The sequence below is a fragment of the Bos mutus genome, chromosome 6, assembly GCF_027580195.1.
Source record: "Bos mutus isolate GX-2022 chromosome 6, NWIPB_WYAK_1.1, whole genome shotgun sequence".
Lineage (NCBI taxonomy): Eukaryota > Metazoa > Chordata > Mammalia > Artiodactyla > Bovidae > Bos > Bos mutus.
In genome coordinates this window covers 2,433,277-2,459,037 of record NC_091622.1, presented here as the reverse complement: position 1 = coordinate 2,459,037, position 25,761 = coordinate 2,433,277, and the positions used below count along the sequence as shown (strand labels likewise).

The 25,761-nt window shown below is 40.2% G+C and overlaps 1 protein-coding gene across 1 annotated transcript in view; it reads left to right on the top strand.

Moving 5' to 3' along the window:
* Positions 1-8,997: 8,997 nt before the first annotated feature.
* LOC138988257 (craniofacial development protein 2-like) overlaps positions 8,998-25,761 on the top strand; it is a gene marked incomplete at its 5' end in the record, with an annotated part of 52,385 nt that continues 35,621 nt past the window's right edge. Inside the window, 3 exon segments of the mRNA XM_070372895.1 lie at positions 8,998-9,352; positions 9,355-9,492; positions 21,299-21,591. Coding sequence (XP_070228996.1) covers positions 8,998-9,352; positions 9,355-9,492; positions 21,299-21,591 — 786 coding nt within the window.

The window sequence follows — 25,761 nt, the reverse complement described above, 5'->3', positions numbered from 1 at the left end:
CTGATTGACCTTGGAAAAGGCTGAATACACATCCTCGTCTCTGTCTCTTCAATGAACAGCTGACTAATCTGGACAAAATGCCCCTTAGCTTGACATTATCAAATATAAGCCAGGCTTCTCTCTTCTAAGGGCTCTGACCTTTGACCCACCCTAAATTTTAAGCAAGCATTGGGAACTCAGCAGATCAGTTCAGACCAGTTCAGTTCAGTCACTCAGTCGTGTCCAACTCTTTGCGACCCCATGAATCTCAGCACGCCAGGCCTCCCTGTCCATCACCAACTCCTGGAGTTCACTCAAACTCACGTCCATCGAGTCGGTGATGCCATCCAGCCATCTCATCCTCTGTCGTCCCCTTCTCCTCCTGGCCCCAATCCCTCCCAGGATCATAGTCTTTTCCAATGAGTCAACTTTTCACATGAGGTGACCAAAGTATTGGAGTTTCAGCTTCAACATCAGTCCTTCCAATGAACACCTAGGACTGATTTGCTTTAGGATGGACTGGTTTGTATCTCCTTGCAGCCCTAGGGACTCTCAAGAGTCATCTCCAGCATCACAGTTAAAAACCATCAATTGTTCAGTGCTCAGCTTTCTTCACAGTCCAACTCTCACATCCTTTCATGACCACTGGAAAAACCATAGCCTTGACTAGATGGACTTTTGTTGGCAAAGTAATCTCTGCTTTTTAATATGCTATCTAGGTTGATCATAACTTTCCTTCCAAAGAGTAAGCATCTTTTAATTTCATGGCTGCAGTCACCATCTGCAGTGACTTTGGAGCCCAGAAAAATAAAGTCTGACACTGTTTCCACTGTTTCCCTATCTATTTCCCATGAAGTGATGGGACCAGATGCCATGATCTTCATTTTCTGAATGTTGAACTTTAAGCCAACTTTCTCACTCTCCTCTTTCACTTTCATCAAGATGGTGTCATCTGCATATCTGAGGTTATTGATATTTCTCCCCACAATCTTGATTCCAGCTTGTGCTTCTTCCAGCCCAGCGTTTCTCATGATGTACTCTGCATATAAGTTCAATAAGCAGGGTGACAATATACAGCCTTGACATACTCCTTTTCCTATTTGGAACCAGTCTGTTGTTCCATGTCCAGTTCTAACTGTTGCTTCCTAACCCGTGTACAGTTTTTTCAAGAGGCAGGTCAGGTGGTCTAGTATACCCATTTCTTTCAGAATTTTCCACAGTTTATTGTGTTCCACACAGTCAAAGGCTTTGGCATAGTCAATAAAGCAGAAATAGATGTTTTTCTGGAACTCTCTTGTTTTTTCAATGATCCAGCAAAGGTTGACAATTTGATCTCTGGTTCCTCTGCCTTTTCTAAAACCAGCTTGAACATCTGGAAGTTCACGATTCATATATTGCTGAAGCCTGGCTTGGAGAATTTTGAGCATTACTTTACTAGCATGTGAGATGAGTACAATTGTACAGTAGTTTGAGCATTCTTTGGCATTGCCTTTCTTTGGGATTGGAATGAAAACTGACCTTTTCCAGTCCTGTGGCCACTGCTGAGTTTTCCAAATTTGTTGGCATATTGCGTGCAGCACTTTCACAGCATCATCTTTTAGGATTTGAAATAGCTCAACTGGAATTCCATCAGCTCTACTAGCTTTGTTCGTAGTGATGCTTTTGAAGGCCCACTTGACTTCCCATTCCAGGATCTCTAGGTGAGTGATCACACCATCGTGATTATCTGGGTGGTGAATATTTTATTTGTATAGTTCTGTGTATTCTTGCCACCTCTTCTTAGTATCTTCTGCTTCTGTTAGGTCCATACCATTTCTGTCCTTTATCGAGCCCATCTTTGCATGAAATGTTCCTTTGGTATCTCTAATTTTCTCGATACTAGAATGGAGAAACAGGTCTCTCCACTCTCAATGCCTCGTCCTGAGAACTGCCTGACAGCAAAATGGACACTTCCTGCTCAACTACTAAATATTGCCTCCTGCTCACCCCACTCCTCTGTCAATGAAAATAATCAATAATAAGAATAAAAAGAGTTTTATTTGAGCCAACTGAGAACTAGCTCAGAAGCTTGCTTCCCAGATAACTCAAAACTGCTCCAGAGAAGCAGATTTTTCAGCAAAGATGCATTTCTCCAAAGTTTAAAAAAAAGATCAGTGCTTGCATGTACAGCACATACAGTATGGCCTTGGCACATGAGAAGGGAGTCATTTTTTACATGGACATTCTTTACTTGTGATCAGTGTGCCCTTTTCTTTAATAATTAAAGCAGGGACTTTCCTGGTGGTCCAGTGGTTAAGAATCCTCCTGCCAATGCAGGGGACATGGGTTTGATCCCTGGTCCTGAAACTAAGATCTCACATGCTGTGGAAGAACTAAGCCTATACTCCACAAGAGGAGAAGCCACTGCAATGAGAAGACCATGCACCGAAACTAGAGAGTAGCACTCATTCGCAGCAGCTAGAAAAAGCCCACACAGCAGCAAGGAGCTAGTGTGCTGCAACCAAGACCCAGCTCAGCCACAAACACAGAAACGTAGCTAAAGCAGAGAGACAGTGTATGTTTGATGGGGCACAGATGAGCTGTCTCAAGTTAACTCATGCGTAAGCCTGAATGACTTCCCTGTGTCTTAATATATGAAAATTTATTTCATTTCCAACAAAAGAAAACATTTTTGCCTAATCTTTGAAAAACATACAGGACTTACAATGGAAAATTTTCTGTATGGTAGTTGTCACTTTTCCCTTATCCCAACAGTCTTTTTGAATAAAGTCTCTCATTTCAGTGTCAGACTTTATTTTTCTGGGCTCCAAAATCACTACAGGTGGTGACTGCATCAATGAAATTAAAAGACGCTTACTCCTTGGAAGAAAAGTTATGACCAACCTAGATAGCATATTCAAAAGCAGAGACATTAATTTGCCAAAAAAGGTTCATCTAGTCAAGGCTATGGTTTTTCCTGTGGTCATGTATGGATGTGAGAGTTGGACTGTGAAGAAGGCTGAGCACTGAAGAATTGATGCTTTTGAACTGTGGTGTTGGAGAAGACTCTTGAGAGTCCCTTGGACTGCAAGGAGATCCAACCAGTCCATTCTGAAGGAGATAAGTCCTGGGATTTCTTTGGAAGGAATGATGCTAAAGCTGAAACTTCAGTACTTTGGCCACCTCATGCAAAGAGTTGATGCATTGGAAAAGACTCTGATGCTGGAAGTGATTGGGGGCAAGAGGAGAAGTGGACGACAGAGGATGAGATGGCTGGATGGCATCACTGACTCGATGGACGTGAGTCTGAGTGAACTCCGGGAGTTGGTGATGGACAGGGAGGCCTGGCATGCTGCAATTCATGGGGTCGCAAAGAGTCGGACATGACTGAGCGACTGATCTGATCTGATCACATTTCATTCTGTAGTGGTCTTTTGCTTGACAAGAGAATCTCCAAGTCCGGAGCCTCTTAGAGAAGGGAATGCTTTCTCCAACTCTCTTCACTTTCCTTTTCAAAGTGACGATAAAATTCAACTTTATTAAATAATTTCAGGGCATACCTAATAATTTTAGCACTTAAGGGTAAGTGCTAAATTTGTTTGGTAAAATTATGGAAGAAGATGTTAGCAGTTTGTCTTTCTAATTTTTTTTGGAAAATTTATTAAACCCAAGGACTTCATTAAGTATGTATCTTACAGCAGTAGAGAGGGTATTACTACTTAGACCCACTTTACAAATGAAGGAAGTGACGTGAAAGTTGCTCAGTAGTGTCCGAATATTTGAGACCACATGGACTGTATAGTCCATGAGATTCTCCAGACCAGAATACTGGAATGGGTAGCCTTTCCCTTCTCCAGGGGATCTTCCCAACCCAGGGATCAAACCCAGGTCTCCCACATTGCAGGCAGATTCTTTACCAGCTAAGCCACACAAATGAGAGAATTTAAATTGAATGAGGCTTAAAGTGAGATACAAGCCACTCAACTACCGTATGACAGGCCTAAGATTTTAACCAAAGTTTGTCCAACACCAGTTTGGACACACATCTGTGTTTATTACACTCAATTTTTACTAGTCATCTGGAATTTTGGAATGACAGAACAATCAAGTATTTTATATATTCAGTTCAGTTCAGTCATGTCTCTTTGCCATCCCATGGACTGTAGCACGCCAGGCTTCCCTGTCCATCACCAACTCCCGGAGCTTGCTCAAGCTCATGTCCATTGAGTTGGTGATGCCATCCAACCGTCTCATCCTCTGCTATCCCCTTCTCCTCCTGCCTTCAATCTTTCCCAGCAACAGGGTATTTTCCAGTGAGTTAGTTCTTCACATCAGTGGCCAAACTATTGGATCAGGTGGCCAAATTCTCTTATATATGAATTGGTGGTATTTTATTAATCTCTAATATTTAGCAGTAGAGAACATAGCAATCACCCTTATAAATAGAGTGAGGGGTTAAACTTTAGTTATTAATTTTATTAAAGGGATGAATATGGATATGATCACTTATGGAGGAGATACAGAATTTAAATAAAATACATATGATTGAGTGAAACCCTGGACAACAGTGCTGTTTAAGAGCTAGTCAGAGAATGAGGAAGTTAGGAAAGTGTTTTTGAAAGAATAGCTGGAAAACCAGAAGAAAGTGCAGTCATTGAAGGCAGAGGAACATGGAATTTCAAGGATGAGATGGTTGATTGTAAAATGCAGGAAAGTGACATGAAAAAAAAGATTATATAACTTTTTCACTTAGTAGTTAAGCCTTATTAATATCTCTGGCAAAGATAGTTTAGATGCAAGATTAAGAACAAAATGTAGAGGTATGAAAGGGTGAGGTGAGGAGGTGTGGACCCAGAATATAAACTATATAAATTAGCCCCACGTGGAGCCATGGCCATAAATGGAAGTGTAGGAAGATGTACATATAGGACTAGATATAGGGAGATGAAGGCATAAGGAAAGTTCACTGCTGCTGCTGCATAGTCACTTCAGATGTGTCCTACTCTGTTCGACCCTATGGACTGCAGCCTGCCAGGCTCGTGTGTCTGTGGGATTCTCTAGGCAAGAGTACTTAGAGGGGGTTTTATGCCCTCTTCCGGGGGATCTTCCTGACCCAGGGATCAAACCCAGGTCTCCTGCATTGCGGGCAGGTTCTTTACTGCTGAGCCACCAGGGAAGCCCAAGAAAAGTTCATTATTTAACACATACTAAGTGTGAGCAGACTTGCATACTGAATTTAAGAAACAAGTCTGGAGGAAGATGGTGAAGATAACATACACAAAAGAGAAATAATTTGACTGGAGACTAGAGATTATCATACAGAATGACGTGAGTAAGAAAGAGAAAAATAAATATTGTGTATTAACACATATGTGTGGAATTTGGGAAAATGGTATAGACTATTTCATTTGCAAAGCAGAAATAGAGAGGCAGACATAGAGAATACATTCATGGGTGCCAAGCAGGGAGAGGGAAGGGCAGGATGAATTGGGAGACAGGGATTGACACACAGACACTAGTTGCACTGTGTATACAATGGACACCTAACGCGAACTTACCGCATAGCACAGGAGCCGTACTCACTGCCCTGTGGCCACCCACATGGGAAGAAAACCCAAAAATAAGGTACATAAGCATACACGTGACTGATTCCCTTTGCTGTACAGTGGAAACTAACACGGGCTCAGACGGTGAAGGGTCCGCCTGCAATGTGAGAGACCCGGGTTCAGTCCCTGGGTGGGGAAGATCCCCTGGAGGAGGGAAAGGCTACCCACTCCAGTAGAGAATCCCATGGACAGAGGAGCCTGGCGCGCTACAGCCCTTGGGGTCACACAGAGTCGGACACTACTGAGCAGCTAAGCACATCAGAGCACAGAAACTAACAACACTGTAAAGCAACTATACGCCAGTAATTTTTTTTTTTTTTTAATGTGGAGTAAGTCCACTGAACAGGCAGCTTCCCTGGTGGCTCAGAGGTTAAAGCGTCTGCCTGCAATGCTGGAGACCTAGGTTCAATCCCTGGATTGGGAAGATCCCCTGGAGAAGGAAATGGCAACCCACTCCAATATTCTTGCCTGGAGAATCCCATGGACGGAGGAGCCTGGTGGGCTACAGTCCACGGGTCGCAAAGAGTCGGACACGACCGAGCGACTTCACTTTCACTTTCAAGTCCACTGAACAGGCAGCAGATAATGAAATCCAGGTTACATGTGGAGTGATTGGCCATTGAGATTAAAAAATCAGAAAGAAAGAGAAAGTGATGAAGTCAAATTAGAATAATATTAAGAGAAAGATGTGGGGTTTCATACCTAATGGACTATCTTTTCTCACGGAAGTCAGGAAAATGGTCATATGTGAGAGAGGCGGTTGATGCATAGTTGGATTAGTAAAGATTTGAGAGAACTGCTGGGGAGAACTGCAGAAAATTCACTCAGGATTTCCGGATGCTAACTGGGCACTGCATCTTAACAGCCAGTTGAAGATTATGAGTCGCTAGTCACACTTTCTTGTTGTAGCATTCAGCTTCTAAAATGAAATTTCTTACTTCATGGACAGCTATTTTTTCCATCACTTTCAATAGCAGTGAATGTACATAATTTGAGGATAAATTCTTAGTTCGTCTCACTTTATTTAAAAAACTGGAACTCAAATCTGTTTGAAATGTTAAGGTTATTTAAATGCATGAAATTTTAAATCCATAATTATGTAAATTAGAAAACTCTGTGTCCCTAGATTTGATAGAAATGTTAGCTGAATGAAACTGTTTTCATTTTGATGTTGCTTTGGGCCAAGGATCTAGCTATGCATTTTGATCTGATGATTTAAAATCCAATTTGACATGTATTAAAAAAAATCTGGTCAATAAATCTCTTTGGTCCTCTTTATTTATTTTTCTGAGCCAAAAGTACATGAACGTTAACCTTTGTCTTGAAAGCTGTCATCATAAAAAATTTCAGTCCTTTTTTTAATTATTCCTTCACTGTCTAAATAAAAATTAAGTTGAAAAAAGCTACAAGCATTTGCATTAAACTACACTATAGAGATATTATCTGGTTGCTTTCTCTGCAGGCATTAAGTAAACATTATCACTGCTTCATCTTCTATAGTGAATCTTATCCCAGTCAGGTTTTATTTCAGATGGGCTCTCATAGCCCTAAAGGACAAAAGCTCCTTTTGAAATGCAAATGATTACCTTTTGAAAGGATCATGTAACTCAAACAGCTTTAGAAAATTATTAGATTTTAAATGTAGTCTTTAGGGATATTAAAATATAATACATTATTTATTAATTGTCAGATTCACATAGTTTATATTACCTAACATAATTTCAATATGTACTGTGTTGTTTCTAAGACTGCATTTTTAAAATAAGTATGTGAAGTGAAATCGCTCAGTCGTGTCTGACTCTTTGCAACCCCATGGACTGCAGCCTACCACTGTCCTCCATCCATAGGATTTTCCAGCCAAGAATATTGGAGTGGGTTACCATTTCCTTCTCCAGAGGATCTTCTCAGCCCAGGGATCGAACCCAGGCTTCCTGCATTGAAGGCAGATGCTTTACCATCTGAGCCACCAAGGAAGTCCAAATAAGTATACTCTAAGTTAATTGACTTTAGGGATTATGCAGCTCATAGATATGGATGGACTAATGTTAGGTTTACTGCAAAGAGATGTGTAGTAAAATTTCTAAAATATGAAGCACTTGACTCAGTTTGATGTGTTTAATTATAAAATATCTTGTGGCTACCTACTACGTGCATGCTAAAACTAAAGACAAAGATTTATTTGTTTTGTTTTTAGTTTCACTTAGGACTTCCCTGGTGGCTCACATGGTAAAGGATCAGCCTGCCAATACAGGAGACCGGGGTTCGCTCCCTGGGTCAGGAAGATCCACTGGAAAAGGAAATGGCAACCCACTCCAGTATTCTTGCCTGGAGAATCCCATGGACAAGACGAGCCTGGTGGGGTACAGTCCATGGGGTCACAAAGGGTCGGACATGACTGTTCAACTAACACATAGCCTTAGATAAAAAGAAATAATTTAATAGGCAAGTAAGCTATCAAAGGATTCATGGTATAAACTATTTTGAGGATTATCTTCCAAATGGTGTTGCTTACACTGAAATTTGCTAACTAAGCCATAAAAGATGTTTCATACACTGTTGTCAGTGCCAATAAAATAATAATCATAAAAATGTGTTACTCTACTCCTTGGAATGTCTTGTGTCAGATGATGGTATATTGGATGGGCATGCCGGATAGCTTGTGCTAAGGGGGCATGGATTAAATATATCTAGATAGTCCTTTATGTGGAAACAGGAAGGACGTGAAAGTTCCAAAGGCAGTACTCTCTAATCATAACTGACAGAGGAACTGGACTTCAGTTATTTGCTATGAAGTAGCCATTAGGAGGAGAAGGCAATGGCACCCCACTCCAGTACTCCTGTCTGGAAAATCCCATGGATGGAGGAGTCTGGTGGGCTGCAATCCATGGGGTCGCTAAGAGTCAGACATGACTGAGCAACTTCACTTTCACCTTTCACTTCCATGCATTGGAGAAGGAAATGGGAACCCACTCTGGTGTTCTTGCCTGGAGAATCCCAGGGATGATTCTTTGCAATTCCATGCACTGTAGCCTACCACCCTCCTCCATCCATAGGACTTTCCAGCCAAGAATATTGGAGTGGGTTGCCATTTCCTTCTCCAGAGGATCTTCTTTACCCAGGGATCGAACCTGGGTCAAATTTAAGAATAGGCTTTTGTTAATTTATATATCACTAAATATATAATTTACCATTAATTTTATTTCATCTTAATATACCCTCAGAATGTGGTACTGGAGAAGTGAATGGAAAACCACGTCAGTATTCTTGCCTTGAGAACCCCATGAACAGTATAAAAAGACAAAATGATAGGATACTGAAAGAGGAACTCCCCAGGTTGGTAGGTGCCCAATATGCTACAGGAGATCAGTGGAGAAATAACTCCAGAAACAATGAAGGGATGGAGCCAAAGCAAAAACAATACCCAGTTGTGGATGTGACTGGTGATAGAAGCAAGGCCCAATGCTGTAAAGAGCAATATTGCATAGGAACCTGGAATGTTAGGTCCGTGAATCAAGGCAAATTGGAAGTGGTCAAACAGGAGATGGCAAGAGTGAACATCGACATTCTAGGAATGACTGAACTAAAATGGATTGGAATGGGTGAATTTAACTCAGATGACCATTATATCTACTACTGTGGGCAGGAATCCCTTAGAAGAAATGGAGTAGCCATCACGGTCAACAAAAAAGTCCAAAATGCAGTACTTGGATGCAATCTCAAAAACGACAAAATGATCTCTGTTCATTTCCAAGGCAAACCATTCAATATTATGGTGATCCAAGCCTGTGCAATGCTGAAGAAGCTAAAGTTGAACAGTTCTATGAAGACCTACAAGACCTTTTAGAACTAACAACCAAAAAAGATGTCCTTTTCATTATAGGGAACTGGAATGCAAAAGTAGGAAGTCAAGAAACACCTGGAGTAACAGGCAAATTTGGTCTTGGAATATGGAATGAAACAGGGCAAAGACTAATAGAGTTTTGCCAAGAAAGACTAATAGAGTTTTGCAAAGAGAACACAATGATCATAGCAAACACCCTCTTCCAACAACACAAGAGAAGACTCTACACATGAACTTCACCAGATGGTCAACACGGAAATCAGACTGATTATATTCTTTGCAGCCAAAGATGGAGAAGCTCTATACAGTCAGCAAAAACAAGACCGGGAGCTGACTGTGTCTCAGATCATGAACTCCTTATTGCCAAATTCAGACTTAAATTGAAGAAAGTAGGGAAAACCACTAGACCATCCATGTATGACCTAAATCAAATCCCTTATATTATACAGTGGAAGTGAGAAATAGATTTAAGGGACTAGATCTGATAGACAGAGTGCCTGATGAACTATGGACGGAGGTTCATGGCATTGTACAGGAGACAGGGATCAAGACCATCCCATGCAAAAGAAATACAAAAAGCAAAATGGCTGTCTGAGGAGGCCTTACAAATACCTGTGAAAAAAAAGAGAAGTGAAAAACAGAGGAGAAAAGGAAAGATATAAGCATCTGAATGCAGGTTTTAAAGAATAGCAAGGAGAGATAAGAAAGCCTTCCTCAGCAATCAATGCAAAGAAATAGAGGAAAACAAGAGAATGGGAAAGACTAGAGATCTCTTCATGAAAATTAGAGGTACCAAGGGTACATTTATTGCAAAGATGGGCTCGATAAAGGACAGAAATGTTATGGACCTAACAGAAACAGAAGATATTAAGAAGAGGTGGCAAGAATACACAGAAGAACTGTACAAAAAAAGATCTTCACGACCCAGATAAACATGATGGTGTGATCACTCACCTAGAGCCAAAGATCCTGGAATGGGAAGTCAAGTGAGTTCATCCAAACTCATGTGCATCGAGTTGGTGATGCCATCCAGCCATCTCATCCTCTGTCATCCCCTTATCCTCCTGTCCCCAACCCCTCCCAGTATCAAGGTCTTTTCAAATGAGTCAGCACTTCTCATCAGGTGGCCAAAGTATTGGAGTTTCAGCTTCAACTTCAATCCTTCCAGTGAACACCCAGGACTGATCTCCTTTAGGATGGACTGGTTGGAAATCCTTGCAGTCCAAGGGACTCTCAAGAGTCTTCTCCAACACCATTCAAAAACATCAGTTGTTCAGAGCTCAGCTTTCTTCACAGTCCAATTCTCACATCCATACGTGACTACTGGAAAAACCATAGCCTTGGCTAGATGGACCTTTGTTGGCAAAGTAATGTCTCTGCTTTTTAATATTCTGTCTAGGTTGGTCATAAATTTCCTTTCAAGGAGTAAGTGTCTTTAAATTTCATGGCTACAATCAACATCTGCAGTGATTTTGGAGCCCATAAAAATTAGTCTGTCACTGTTTTCACTGTTTCTCCATCTATTCGTCATGAAGTGATGGGACCAGATGCCACGATCTTAGTTTTCTGAATGTTGAGTTTTAAGCCAACTTTTTCACTCTCTTCTTTCACTTTTATCAAGAGGCTCTTTAGTTCTTCACTTTCTGCCATAAGGGTTGTGTCATCTGCATACCTGAGGTTATTGGTATTTCTCCCAGCAATCTTGATTCCAGCTTGTGCTTCTTCCAGCCCAGCGTGTCTCATGATGTACTCTGCATATGTTAAATAAAAGAAAGAACATGAAGTCACTTAGTTGTGTCCGACTCTGCAACCCCATGGACTGTAGGCTACCAGTCTCCTCCATCCATGGAATTTTCCAGGCAAGAATACTGGAGTGGGTTTCCATTTCCTTCTCCTGGGGATGTTCCTGACCCAGGAATTGAACCTGGGCCTCCCGCATTGCAGGGAGCCGCTTTACCGTCTGAGCCACCAGATAATCAGGGTGACAATATACAGCCTTGACATACTCCTTTTCCTACTTGGAATAAGTCTGTTGTTCCATGTCCAGTTCTAACTGTTGCTTCCTGACCTATAACAGATTTCTCAAGAGGCAGGTCAGGTGGTCTGGTATTCCCATCTCTTTCAGCTTTTTCCACAGCTTGTTGTGATCCACACAGTCAAAGGCTTTGGCATAGTCAATAAAGCAGAAATAGATGTTTTTTCTGGAACTCTCTTGCTTTTTTGATAATCTAGGAGATGTTGGTAATTTGATCTCCAGTTCCTCTGCCTTTTCTAAAACCAGTTGAACATCTGGAAATTTATGGTTCGTGTATTGCTGAAGCCTGCCTTGGAGAATTTTGAGCATTACTTTGCTAGATTGTGACATGAGTGCAATTGTGCGGTAGTTTGAGCATTCTTTGGCATTGCCTTTCTTTGGTATTGGAATAAAAACTGACCTTTTCCAGCCCTGTGGCCACTGCTGAGTTTTCCAAATTTTCTGACATATTGAGTGCAGCACTTTCACAGCATCATTTTTAGGATGTGAAATAGCTCAACTGAAATTCCATCAACTCCACTAGCTTGGTTCGTAGTGATGCTTTCTAAGGCCACTTGACTTTCCATTCCAGGATATCTGGCTCTAGGTGAATGATCACACCATTGTGGTTATCCGGGTCATGAATATCTTTTTTGTACAGTTCTTCTGTGTATTCTTGACACCTCTTAATATCTTCTGCTTCTGTTAAGTCTATACCTTTTCTGTCCTTTTGAGCCCATCTTTGCATGAAATGTTCCCTTGCTAATTTTCTTGAAGAGATCTCCAGTTTTTCCCATTCTATTGTTTTCCACTTTATTTGCACTGATCACTGATGAAGGCTTTCTTATCTCTCCTGGGTATTCTTTGGAACTCTACATTGAAATGGGTATATCTTTCCTTTTCTCCTTTGCCTTTCACTTCTCCTCTTTTCACAGCTATTTGTAAGGTCTCCTGAGACAACCATTTTGATTTTTTGCATTTCTTTGCCATGGGGATGGTCTTGATCCCTGTCTCCTGTACAATGTCATGAACCTCAGTCCATATTTCATCAGGCACTCTGTCTATTCGACCTAGTCCCTAAAATCTATTTCTCACTTCCACTGTATAATCATAAGGGATTTGACTTAGGTCATACCTGAATGGTCTAGTGGTTTTCCCTATTTTCTTCAATTTAAGTCGAAATTTGGCAATAAGAAGTTCATGATCTTAGCCACAGTCAGCTCCCATTCTTGTTTTTGCTGACTGTATAGAGCTTCTCCATCTTTGGCTGCAAAGAATATAGTCAATCTGATATATAATATAATCGATATGCCCAGAGAACAACAAACTAAAGTGAACTGAACTAGATTGGGTAGTTTCATTTCATGGAGAAATAAAAGCTAAAACTTACACTTTCATTCCTAGTAGAGGATTTTCTTACACAGTGGCTAAAACTTTAATTGACGGAATAGAAAATCAAATCATGTAAGTCAGCATGCACACACTTTGAGTTAACAGCAAAGCAGGCAAAGATGTGGCTTCTATCACTGGAACGAATCAGTGGGATTTACTGGGAGACTAAATTGGGATTTACTTTGTACATAACTGATACACTTGGATCTGTGTTTGACATTTCTTCTGGTTCCAATTTTTTGAGCAGTTTCCTCAGCAGCAAATATAAACCATAATCTGTATGCAACTCTAAGTAGTTAGCTGTATCTATAACTATGAAGCTCTGGAAATTAATTCTATTTCAAAGGCAATAAACTGAAATTCTCTACAGGATTCCAGAAGCCAGTTGTTACAAGATAAATTGATCTAAGATAATTGAAAGAAAGGTGGGCACTAAGATTTGCAGCCAATAGGTACAAAGATCAACAGAACAGACATTCCTTCAAGTCAAAGAATAGATTCAGTGTTTGTAAAGGAGTATATCATAGAACAGCTTATAGAACTTTCAAAGTGGATATTAAAGAAAATATCATTTTATTATGAATGTACAATTATGCCCATACATGTGTAAATATATATGTGTGTATTATATGTATAGATACATGTATATCATATATTTTATTTGTATATAGAAAGAAAGAGAATATAGCCTTTTAAATAAGAAGATGGCATAATTATTCCTCTTGTTATAGTGGTCTTCTGTGATAGCTCAGATATTAAAGAATCCGCCTGCAATGTAGAAGGCCTGGGTTCGATCCTGGGTCAGGAAGATTTCCTAGAGAAGGAAATGGCAACACACTGCAGTATTCATATCTGGAGAATCCTTTAGACAATAGGAGCTTGGTGGGCTATAGTCCATGGGGTTGCAAAGAGGTGGACACACATGTATTGTAATAAAACTGTGGCAAAACTGTGTACCTCTTAAATAATTGTACCTTCTAAAATGGACTTCATGCATGCATGCTAAGTCACCTCAGTCCCTGTTCCCAGGATTCCCCAGGCAAGAATACTGGAGTGGATTGCCATTTCCTTTTCCAATGCACGCATGCATGCTAAGTTGCTTCAGTCATGTTCGACTCTGTGTGGCCTTGTGGACAGCAGCCCACCAGGCTCTTCTGTCCATGGGATTCTCTAGGCAAGAATATTGGAGTGCATTTCCATGTCCTTCTCTAATAAAATGGACTGCTGCTGCTGCTGCTAAGTCACTTCAGTCGTGTCCGAATCTGTGCGGCCCTGTGGACAGCAGCCCACCAGGCTCTTCTGTCCATGGGATTCTCTAGGCAAGAATACTGGAGTGGGTTGCCATGTCCTTCTCCAATAAAATGGACTAGTTTTTGACTAACTTTCCACTTACTTTCACCATGCTTCATTTCCATAAATAATGCCAATTATTTAAGCATTTGGATAGTTAAAAATAAGATGAAAGATTTTGAAAGGAAATATAATATGACTCACTGAATAGTCCAAGACAGTGAGTAACACAGTTAGGTCATTACAGGACCACTTTACATAATGCAACAGCAGTACATTTTTAAACAATGGTGACGATGCTGATAGATCCTAAATTGAAAGTCTGCAAACTTAATAAAACAATGACAAGTGATGTTTTAGTGATATATATAGCTAGCTCTGAAAAGCAGGATTAGGGGATGCTGTCTAGCTACACAACAGATGTGTAAAGAGATTTGTCACTAAATCTCATGAATATTTTTATTAACAGTTAACTCACTCTTCCTTTTTTTTTTTTTTTTTTTTTAATGAGGACAGCATACTGAATCAAGGGACATCTGGATAATAGAAAGCCAGAGTATTGAGCAACATTGACTTATTCTCTAAACAAGCCTTTATCAATTATTTAGTATGTCTCTGGTGCTATGCTCCTTGCTACAGGTATAACCAATAGGGAGTAAGACAGACGTGGGGCCCTACCTCCAGCTGAGTCTGTAGAGTGGGGAAGAGATTCACATGTAGACAGCTCCCACATAATGTGCTGGGTACTGTGGCAGAGGATATGCAGTCTTGTGGGAAATGAGATGAATGGAGTCAAACACACATCCTTCAGGACCTACCTGGCATTTATGGGAGAAGGATAGGACAAGTTGGAGTGAGCCAGGAAGAGAGGAAGGTTGTGTCTGCGCCTATGCTTTGCTTAGCACTGCTGCTGACCAGGTGCTATGAAAAAATTCCCACCCAAAAGGACTGAATTCTCTATTATGAATTTAGAAATAGGCAGGAAACAGTACTGTAAAGGCAGTGTAATTGGGTGGTTATTACTCTGCTCAACTGATGCTCTGATAAAAAGGTGAATAAGAGCAGAGACAATTGGCAGCTAGAAGCCAAGCGTTCAAGGCCTCTGTGGCAGGGTATAAAGGGATATTCATCACCTGCAGCAGAAAAGTAGAAAAAGCTCCTGTGAATATCAAATTCTCAATCAAGGTAGACTACCCATATGAAGATTAGGGTCCTACTCAGAAAGCATGGCACTGGGACACGTATGGATGGGTAAAAAGTCTTGAATCTTTCACTTTCCCAGAACTCTATGAGCTTGCAAAAGTCACTCACTTTTATGCACTACGGGCTGGAGCTCTGCCATTGCTTGAAGATGATGCAAGTGTCTCTTGTTTACAAGATGACATACACTCTGTCAAGACATGCTCACACATGGCCAGTGCATGGGCAAGTCTCAACATAACCTGGTTGGGGATGCAGTGGATCCACTAAAGAGAGGAAAGGCCCTGTGAAACGGCAGGACCCAGACATCACAAACTGGCAGGAGCTGTGAAAGTGAATACAGTACTGAATTCTGAGGGTACTGGATGAACAGAGGTTTAACTTAATCTTGAATAAAAAGTACATATTGATATAAGGGGGTCCTTTTCAGATGTATGATTTAATACCCCAGCAAGGACCCTGGAAAATGAAGCATACAGTCTAGAATATCCCATAAGAGTGGAAAAATTGTGATCCATGTAAGAATAAATGCTGGCCAGATTTGGTGTGAGAGACTGTGGAAATATGGATTAAAGGCAGAGGTGGGCAGGTTGGCATATATGTATTAAAGTGCATTTAATAAATTTAATTATTAAATTAATAATTAAATTTAATTTGTTAATTTAATAATTAAAGTGCATGCAAGGCTGAAAATTTACCCAAGACTATACTTCATTATACATCCTGGATGAGGCACCATTTTTCAAAGCAATGATGAGTTAGTATTGAGAAGGAGCACAATGATCAATTTATGATAGGGCTGATGAGGAAGACACCATTGGAAATCTGGGCTTACAAATAGCAGGAAAGTTTATAGAAGCTGCCCCCTGACCCCCTCCCCTCCACCACCAGAGGAGGCCTGGCAGCAGTATTTAAATGTGGAGGCAATTATTGCAATGAAGGGAAGCCAATAACCTGCAACAAGTATAGAAATATAGGAAACTGTTAACAATGCGTGCATCCCTCAAGCAACAAATAAGGATGCGTCTCAATCTGTAAGATCAGAATTAAGGAAGGACCAACAGGTTGCTGAGGATGATCTCTCTAATTAAAAATAAAAATAATAAAACCACAGTTATTTCTTCTCTCCCAGCCTTCCTCCTTCCTTTCGTTCTCTCTTTCCTTCAATTTTTAATAGACTCTGCCCATTGAAGCAGAGGCTGTTCCCCAAAGGCCCGCTTTTACATGTTTTCTGCCTATCATAGTGATAGGGCCCTTCAAATTTGGCTATTCTTTCTTCCTGTTGATTTTAATTATTTCCCAGTTCAAAACCTATGTCAGCTTCATCCTCTTCACTTCTGAGGCCTACCATTTCTGAGTATTTATTCATGATGTATTCTTAGGTCTCATCTTCCCATTGGTTGGAGTGTGTGAGGTTAGACCCCTATAAACTAAGGAAGACAAAGGGTCAGCTGATCCCATATAGACTTGCAGCCTACACTGTCTTCCATCTTTCATACTTTGATGGACCCCACCTCTCTACCATAGCTGCTGTCTCCCTGCCCAAATCTCTCTGGTATCCTTCAAGACAAGTCATCTTTCTTCTACCCTCACACATGCTGTAGGTTACTGCTGTTCCACCTAAATGAGTTATCTCCATATCTCCTCTAATGCTGTCCTTGTTTTTGAGGAGATATATTGAAAAGATTTCTTACCCTCTTGCCTGTCCCATCAGATTCACAAAAATAAATGTTTTGGGAGAATTAGACACTTTCTTCTAAATGACTGTCTTTTTCAAATCTATGCAAAACCCTTAGTAAAGCAGGAACATGAAAGAGAGCTGATCTTCCTTCCAGAAGTGAATATGTGGATTTTTGATAGTAAATAAGAGGATAAGGGAACTTCCTTATGAAGCAGGAACCCAGTGTTCTCAAACCCTAGGTTGCATATGACAAGCCTTAATTCATATAGGTAATCACCCTCCTCAGAACCTTAAGGTTTCAGTGTTTGAAATGCAAGCACTTGGTGATATTTCAGATTTAAAATAATGCAGATAAAGTATATTTCTGAGGGTGGAGGTATATTTTGGATAATGAAATGAAAGATCAAAGTCAGTTCCAAACTGAGGTCATGGAGAGACCCACCCATTGATCTATATTGAGCAAATGTACCCTGTAAGACAGTGTAGATAAATCAGGGTCTTCTCCAAAGTCTATTCTTTAAGGAGTTTCTCCAAAAAAGTTTCACAGGGGGAATTTATACTAGAATGGAATTTTATTTCCCACTTTCTCTTCTAAAGCTGTGTGCTCACTCACTCATACTTCCAAACAATGGCCATTGCAATCTAGATTGATAAAAGTGTTTTCTTATAGGACAAGCAAATAATTTTAGTAAGTAACTTATTTTGTATTTTATATCTATAAGTGCAAAATGGGATGAGGCAAACTATTTTACTCATTTACTCCTTCTATGCACAGGACTTTGAAGGATGTAACCTCATGATTCCAATCTTCATCCAGGAGAAACTTAGGCAGTTTTGGACTGACACCATATCCAGCAGAGAGAGGGGATTTGTACTGCGGAACAGTGGGCTATAAGATCCAGGGAACCTGTGAGGAGGGATGAAGGACAGAGGGGTGTCAGAGAAAGTTTTCCCTAACATCATTTTAGGAGTTATTGATAGATACTGGGGGAATAAAGAAGAAACCATTTTGCACCCTATCTCTTGTGTGTGAATATGATCAATCAACACATTACCAATGATTTCATTTCTGGTACTGAACCATCTCTATTTGATTTTGAAATGTTAAGGTAATTACCAAAATAAAATAAACAGCAAATTTAATATTGTTAGAGCAGTATACAATAGGGTTCTCTCACAGCATCTAATCAATATTGGCTAGATAGCAGATGAGTGTCAGTTTGACTTGGGTTTTCTGCATTCAGAATGATGTTTCTGCTTTTTGCCTGGCAGATGTAGGCAGCATGACCTGAGTCACTTCTTGATAGTATAGACGGTGGACCCATTACAGTCATGTCACATTCAGCCCAACAGCAACTCTTCCATATTTCCACTTTAAATGAAGAGATTGCTAGTCTTTCTGATTCTATTGTTTTCCTCTTCTTTCCACTGTTCATTGAAGAAAGCCTTCTATTCTTTCCTTCTGTTTCTCTGGAATTCTGCATTCAGTTGGGTATATCTTTCCCTTTCTCCCTTGCTTTTTTCCCTTTTCTTTCCTCTACTATGTGTAAAGCCTCCTCAGGCAACCACTTTGCCTTCTTACATTCCTTTTTCTTTGGGATAGTTTTGGAAACTGCCTCCTGTATAATGCTATGAACCTCTATTCATAGTTCTTCAGGCACTCTGTTTACCAGATCTAATCCCTTGAATCTATTAGTCTCCTCCACTGTATAATCATAAAGGATCTTATTTTGTTCAGTTCAGTTCAGTCACTCAGTCGTGTCTGACTCTTTGCAACCCCATGAACCGTGGCACGCCAGGCCTCCCTAACCATCACCAACTCCCGGAGTCCACCCAAACCCATGTCCGTTGTGTCGGTGATGCCATCCAACCATCTCATCCTCTGTCATCCCCTTCTCCTCCTTCCCTCAATCTTTCCCAGCATCAGGGTCTTTTCAAATTAGTCAGCTCTCTGCATCAGGTGGCCAAAGTATTGGAGTTTCAGCTTCAGCATCAGTCCTTCCAATGAACACCCAGGACTGATTTCCTTTAGAATGAGTTGGTTGGATCTCCTTGCAGTCCATGGGACTCTCAAGAGTCTTCTCCAACACCACAGTTCAAAAGCATCAATTCTTCAGCCCTCAGCCTTCTTTATTGTCCAACTCTCACACCCATACATGATTACTGGAAAAACCATCAGATCAGATTAGTTGCTCAGTCGTGTCCGACTCTTTGCGACCCCATGAATCGCAGCACGCCAGGCCTCCCTATCCATCACCAACTCTCGGAGTTCACTGAGACTGACGTCCATCGAGTCAGTGATGCCATCCAGTCATCTCATCCTCTGTCGTCCCCTTCTCCTCCTGCCCCCAATCCCTCCCAGCATCAGAGTCTTTTCCAATGAGCCATAGCTTTGACTATACAGCTCTTTGTTGCTAAAGTGATGTCTCTGCTTTAAAATATGCTATCTAGGTTTTTCATAGCTTTTCTTCCAAGGAGCAAGCAGCTTTTAATTTCATGGCTACAGTCACCATCTGCAGTGATTTTGGAGCCCCCCAAAAATAAAGTCTGTCACTGTTTCCATTGTTTCCCTATTTGCCATGACGTGATGGGACCAGATGCCATGATCTTAGTTTTCTGAATGCTGAGTTTTAAGCCAGCTTTTTCACTCTCCTCTTTCACCTTCATCAAGAGGCTCTTTACTTCCTCTTTGCTTTCTGCCATTAGGGTGGTGTCATCTGCATATCTTAAATTATTGGTATTTCTAATGGCAATCTTGATTCCTGCTTCTCCTTCATCCAGTCTGGCATTTTACATGATATATTATGCATATAAGTTAAATAAGTAGGGTGACAGTGTACAGTCTTAACAAACTCCTTTCCCAATTTGGAGCCAGTCCATTGTTCCATGTCCAGTTTTAACTGTTGCTTCTTGTCCTGCATTCAGGTTTCTCATAAAGGTGGTCTGGTATGCCCATATCTTTAAGACATTTCCACAGTTAATTGTGATCCACACAGTCAAAGGCTATAGCATAATCAATGAAGCAGAAGTAGATGTTTTTCTGAAATTTCCTTGCTTTTTCTATGATCCAATGGAAGTTGGTAATTTGATCTCTGGTTCCTCTGCCTTTTCTAAATCCAGTTTGTGCATCTGCAAGCTCTCAATTCATGTACTGTTCAAGGCTAGCTTGAAACATTTTGAGTATTACCTTGCTAGCCTGTGAAATGAGTGAAATTATGTGGTAGTTCAATATTCTTTTGCATTGCACTTCTTTGGGATTCAAGTGGAAACTGACTTTTTCCAGTCCTGTGGCCACTGCTGAGTTTTCCAAATTTGTTGGCATATTGAGTGCAATATTTTAACACCATCATCTTTTCGGATTTGAAATAGTTCACCTAGAATTCCATCACCTTCACTAGCTTTGTTTATAGTGATGCTTCCTAAGGACCACTTGACTTCACACTCTGAGATGTCTGGCTCTATGTAAGTGATCACACTATTGTGGTTATTGTGATCATTAAGACCTCTTTTGTATAGCTCTTCTGTGTATTCTTGCCATCTCTTCTTAATATCTTCTGCTTCTTTTAGGCCCATACCATTTCTCTCCTTTATTGTGCCCATCTTTGCATGTAATGTTCCCTTGGTATCTCTAATTTTCTAGAAGAAAGTTTTAGTATTTTCCATTCTATTATTTTCCTGTATTTCTTTGCATTGTTCACCTAAGAAGGCTTTTTTATGTCTCCTTGCTATAATTTGGGAACTCTGCATTCAGATGGGTATATCCTTCCTTTTCTCCTTTGCCTTTCAATTCTCTTCAAGTGGCCATGGCAAATGTCAATTTGTAGTTGATAAACTATAAATGCAAATTGGATTAAACAAGTCCTCTTAAGTATAATAGCCTAGTTAAAGATCTGCTGATTAACAGACTCCTCTACAGGGGTTTCTTGCATACTCACATGCTGTCTCTAATCCTGGAATCCTGATTCAGCATGACTGGAACAGATCCTGACATTCTGTAGTTTGAAACAACTTGAATATGATTCTGAGTATCAGTCAGATTTATGGTCCTTGTCTAATATTTACACACAAAATTTGGCTAATTATATATATTTATGCAAGCATATTTTCATAGGAATACAAAGAAGAAAGAAAGGAATGCCAAAATGGTTATTATGAATACTTATCACAAGCTTTTCTGTTGTTTAAGTGAAGAAGTAATACTTTCCAGACCTGATTATCACTGTAGACCATAGTACTAAAGATTTAGTTTCTGGTTGTTTTCATTATAGGGGACTGGAATGCAGAAGTAGGAAGTCAAGAGACACCTGGAGTAACAGGCAAATTTGGCCTTGGAATACGGAATGAAGCAGGGCAAAGACTAATAAAGTTTTGCCAAGAAAATGCACTGGTCATAACAAACACCCTCTTCCAACAACACAAGAGAAGACTCTACACATGGACATCACCAGATGGTCAACACCGAAATCAGATTGATTATATTCTTTGCAGCCAAAGATGGAGAAGCTCTAAACAGTCAGCAAAAACAAGACTGGGAGCTGACTGTGTCTCAGATCATGAACTCTTTATTGCCAAATTCAGACTTAAATTGAAGAAAGTAGGGAAAACCACTAGACCATCCAGGTATGACCTAAATCAAATCCCTTATGATTATACAGTGGAAGAGAGAATAGATTTAAGGGTCTAGATCTGATAGGCAGAGTGCCTGATGAACTATGGAATGAGGTTCGTGACATTGTACAGGAGACAGGGATCAAGAGTATCCCCATGGAAAGAAATGCAAAAAAAGCAAAATGGCTGTCTGGGGAGGCCTTACAAATAGCTGTGAAAAGAAGAGAAGCAAAAAGCAAAGGAGAAAAGAAAGATATAAACATCTGAATGCAGAGTTCCAAAGAATAGCAAGAAGAGATAAGAAAGCCTTCTTCAGCAATCAATGCAAAGAAATAGAGGAAAACAACAGAATGGGAAAGACTAGGGATCTCTTCAAGAAAATCAGAGATACCAAAGGAACATTTCATGCAAAGATGGGCTCGATAAAGGACAGAAATGGTATAGGCCTAACAGAAGCAGAAGATATTAAGAAGAGATGGCAAGAATACACAGAAGAACTGTACAAAAAAGATCTTCACGACCCAGATAATCACGATGGTGTGATCACTGACCTAGAGTCAGACATCCTGGAATGTGAAGTCAAGTAGGCCTTAGAAGGCATCACTATGAACAAAGCTAGTGGAGTTGATGGAATTTCAGTTGAGCTATTCCAAATCCTGAAAGATGATGCTGTGAAAGTGCTGCACTCAATATGCCAGCAAATTTGGAAAACTTAGCAGTGGCCACAGGACTGGAAAAGGTCAGTTTTCATTCCAATCCCAAAGAAAGGCAATGCCAAAGAATGCTCAAACTACCACACAATTGCAGTCATCTCACACACTAGTAAAGTAATGCTCAAAATTCTCCAAGCCAGGCTTCAGCAATACGTGAACCGTGAATTTCCTGATGTTCAAGCTGGTTTTAGAAAAGGCCAAGGAACCAGAGACCAAATTGCCAACATCCACTGGATCATGGAAAAAGCATGAGAGTTCCAGAAAAGCATCTATTTCTGCTTTATTGACTACGCCAAAGCCTTTGACTGTGTGGATCACAATAAATTCTGGAAAATTCTGAAAGAGATGGGAATACAAGACCACCTGATCTGCCTCTTGAGAAATTTGTATGCAGGTCAGGAGGCAACAGTTAGAACTTGACATGGAACAACAGACTGGTTCCAAATAGGAAAAGGAGTTCATCAAGGCTGCATATTGTCACTCTGTTTATTTAACTTATATGCAGAGTACATCATGAGAAATGCTGGACTCGAAGAAGCACAAGCTGGAATCAAGATTGCCGGGAGAAATATCAATAACCTCAGATATGCAGATGACACCACCCTTATGGGAGAAAGTGAAGAGGAACTCAAAAGCCTCTTGATGAAAGTGAAAGTGAGAGTCAAAAATTTGGCTTAAAGTTCAACATTCAGAAAACGAAGATCATGGCATCTGTTCCCATCACTTCATGGTAAATAGATGGGGAAACAGTGGAAACAGTGTCAGACTTTGTTTTTTTTGGCTCCAAAATCACTACAGATGGTGACTGCAGCCATGAAATTAAAAGACGCTTACTCCTTGGAAGGAAAGTTATGACCAACCTAGATAGCATATTCAAAAGCAGAGACATTACTTTGCCAACAAAGGTCCGTCTAGTCAGGGCTATGGTTTTTCCTGTGGTCATGTATGGATGTGAGAGTTGGACTGTGAAGAAGGCTGAGCACGGAAGAATTGACGCTTTTGAACTGTGGTGTTGCAGAAGACTCTTGAGAGTCCCTTGGACTGCAAGGAGATCCAGCCAGTCCATTCTGAAGGAGATCAGCCCTGGGATTTCTTGGGAAGGAATGATGCTAAAGCTGAAACTCCAGTACTTTGGCCACCTCATGCGAAGAATTGACTCATTGGAAAAGACTCTGATGCTGGGAGGTATTGGGGGCAAGAGGAGAAGGGGACGACAGAGGATGAGATGGCTGGATGGCATCACTGACTCGATGGACGTGAGTCTCAGTGAACTCCGGGAGCTGGTGATGGACAGGGAGGCCTGGCGTACTGCGATTCATGGGGTCGCAAAGAGTTGGACACGACTGAGCAACTGATCTCATCTGATCTGATCTGTACAATATTACCTTTTTATTTATTTGCATTATTTTTCTTTCTTTTTTTTTTTGTTAGGTGCAATTTTATTTTATTTTTTATTTATTTTTTAAAATTTTATTTCATTCTTAAACTTTACATAATTGTATTAGTTTTGCCAAATATCAAAATGAATCCACCACAGGTATACATGTGTTCCCCATCCTGAACCCTCCTCCCTCCTCCCTCCCCATACCCTCCCTCTGGGTCGTCCCAGTGCACTAGCCCCAAGCATCCAGTATCGTGCATCGAACCTGGACTGGCATCTCGTTTCATACATGACATTTTACATGTTTCAATGCTATTCTCCCAAATCTTCCCACCCTCTCCCTCTCCCTCAGAGTCCATAAGACTGTTCTATACATCAGTGTCTCTTTTGCTGTCTCGTACACAGGGTTATTGTTACCATCTTTCTAAATTCCATATATATGCGTTAGTATACTGTATTGGTGTTTTTCCTTCTGGCTTACTTCACTCTGTATAATAGGCTCCAGTTTCATCCACCTCATTAGAACTGATTCAAATGTATTCTTTTTAATGGCTGAGGAATACTCCATTGAGATAAATCCACGCACATATGGACACCTTATCTTTGACAAAGGAGGCAAGAATATACAATGGATTAAAGACAATCTCTTTAACAAGTGGTGCTGGGAAAACTGGTCAACCACTTGTAAAAGATTGAAACTAGAACACTTTCTAACACCATACACAAAAATAAACTCAAAATGGATTAAAGATCTAAACGTAAGACCAGAAACTATAAAACTCCTAGAGGAGAACATAGGCAAAACACTCTCTGACATATATCACAGCAGGATCCTCTATGACCCACCTCCCAGAATATTGGAAATAAAAGCAAAAATAAACAAATGGGACCTAAATAACCTTAAAAGCTTCTCACATCAAAGGAAACTCTTAGCAAGGTGAAAAGACAGCCTTCAGAATGGGGGAAAATAATTGCAAATGAAGCAACGGACAAACAACTAATCTCAAAAATATACAAGCAACTCCTACAGCTCAATTCCAGAAAAATAAATGACCCAATCAAAAAATGGGCCAAAGAACTAAATAGACATTTCTCCAAAGAAGACATACAGATGGCTAACAAACACATGAAAAGATGCTCAACATCACTCATTATCAGAGAAATGCAAATCAAAACCACTATGAGGTATCATCTCACGCCAGTCAGAATGGCTGCGATCCAAAAGTCTACAAGCAATAAATGCTGGAGAGGGTGTGGAGAAAAGGGAACTCTCTTACACTGTTGGTGGGAATGCAAACTAGTACAGCCACTATGGAGAACAGTGTGGAGATTCCTTAAAAAACTGGAAATAGAACTGCCTTATGATCCAGCAATCCCACTGCTGGGCATACACACTGAGGAAACCAGAAGGGAAAGAGACAAGTGTACCCCAATGTTCATCGCAGCACTGTTTATAATAGCCAGGACATGGAAGCAACCTAGATGTCCATCAGCAGATGAATGGATAAGAAAGCTATGGTACATATGCATTATTTTTCTAGTGCCTTCACTTCTAGCTAAAAAATGGTGAAAACATATCTAGAGGCTTCAAGTTTAAATTTTGATTATGACTTACATTATTTATACTCAGTTAAATTATTTTAATAATGTTTTTAAACAAATTTCACAATATTGGCACATTCTAAGAACTACTCACTCAGTAAGCACACATATTTTGTTTCAGAAATATATATAGCAGTTTTTTTGTTTGTTTGTTTGTTTTTAGAAAACAAGTGTGATAGAAATAATACAAATAGCACAGCCTATTCTTTTGCAATGCTGTTGTGCATTCTTTTGGGGGCTTTTTCACTGCTGATTTTAGAACAATCTTCCATTCTGTACCAAGTGCAGCTAAATAATGGGAAAATAATTTTTGAGAAAGTGGGAGAATGATTCCTGGAGGGAATCGCTGCCAACAAGAGAACAAAAATAATGACTTTCAATCTGTAAATGCCTTTCATAATTGAATCCAATTATTCTCCAGCTAAATTTAGTACATGTTAATAAGGCAGGAAAACTTTATTGTAGAACTGTGTAT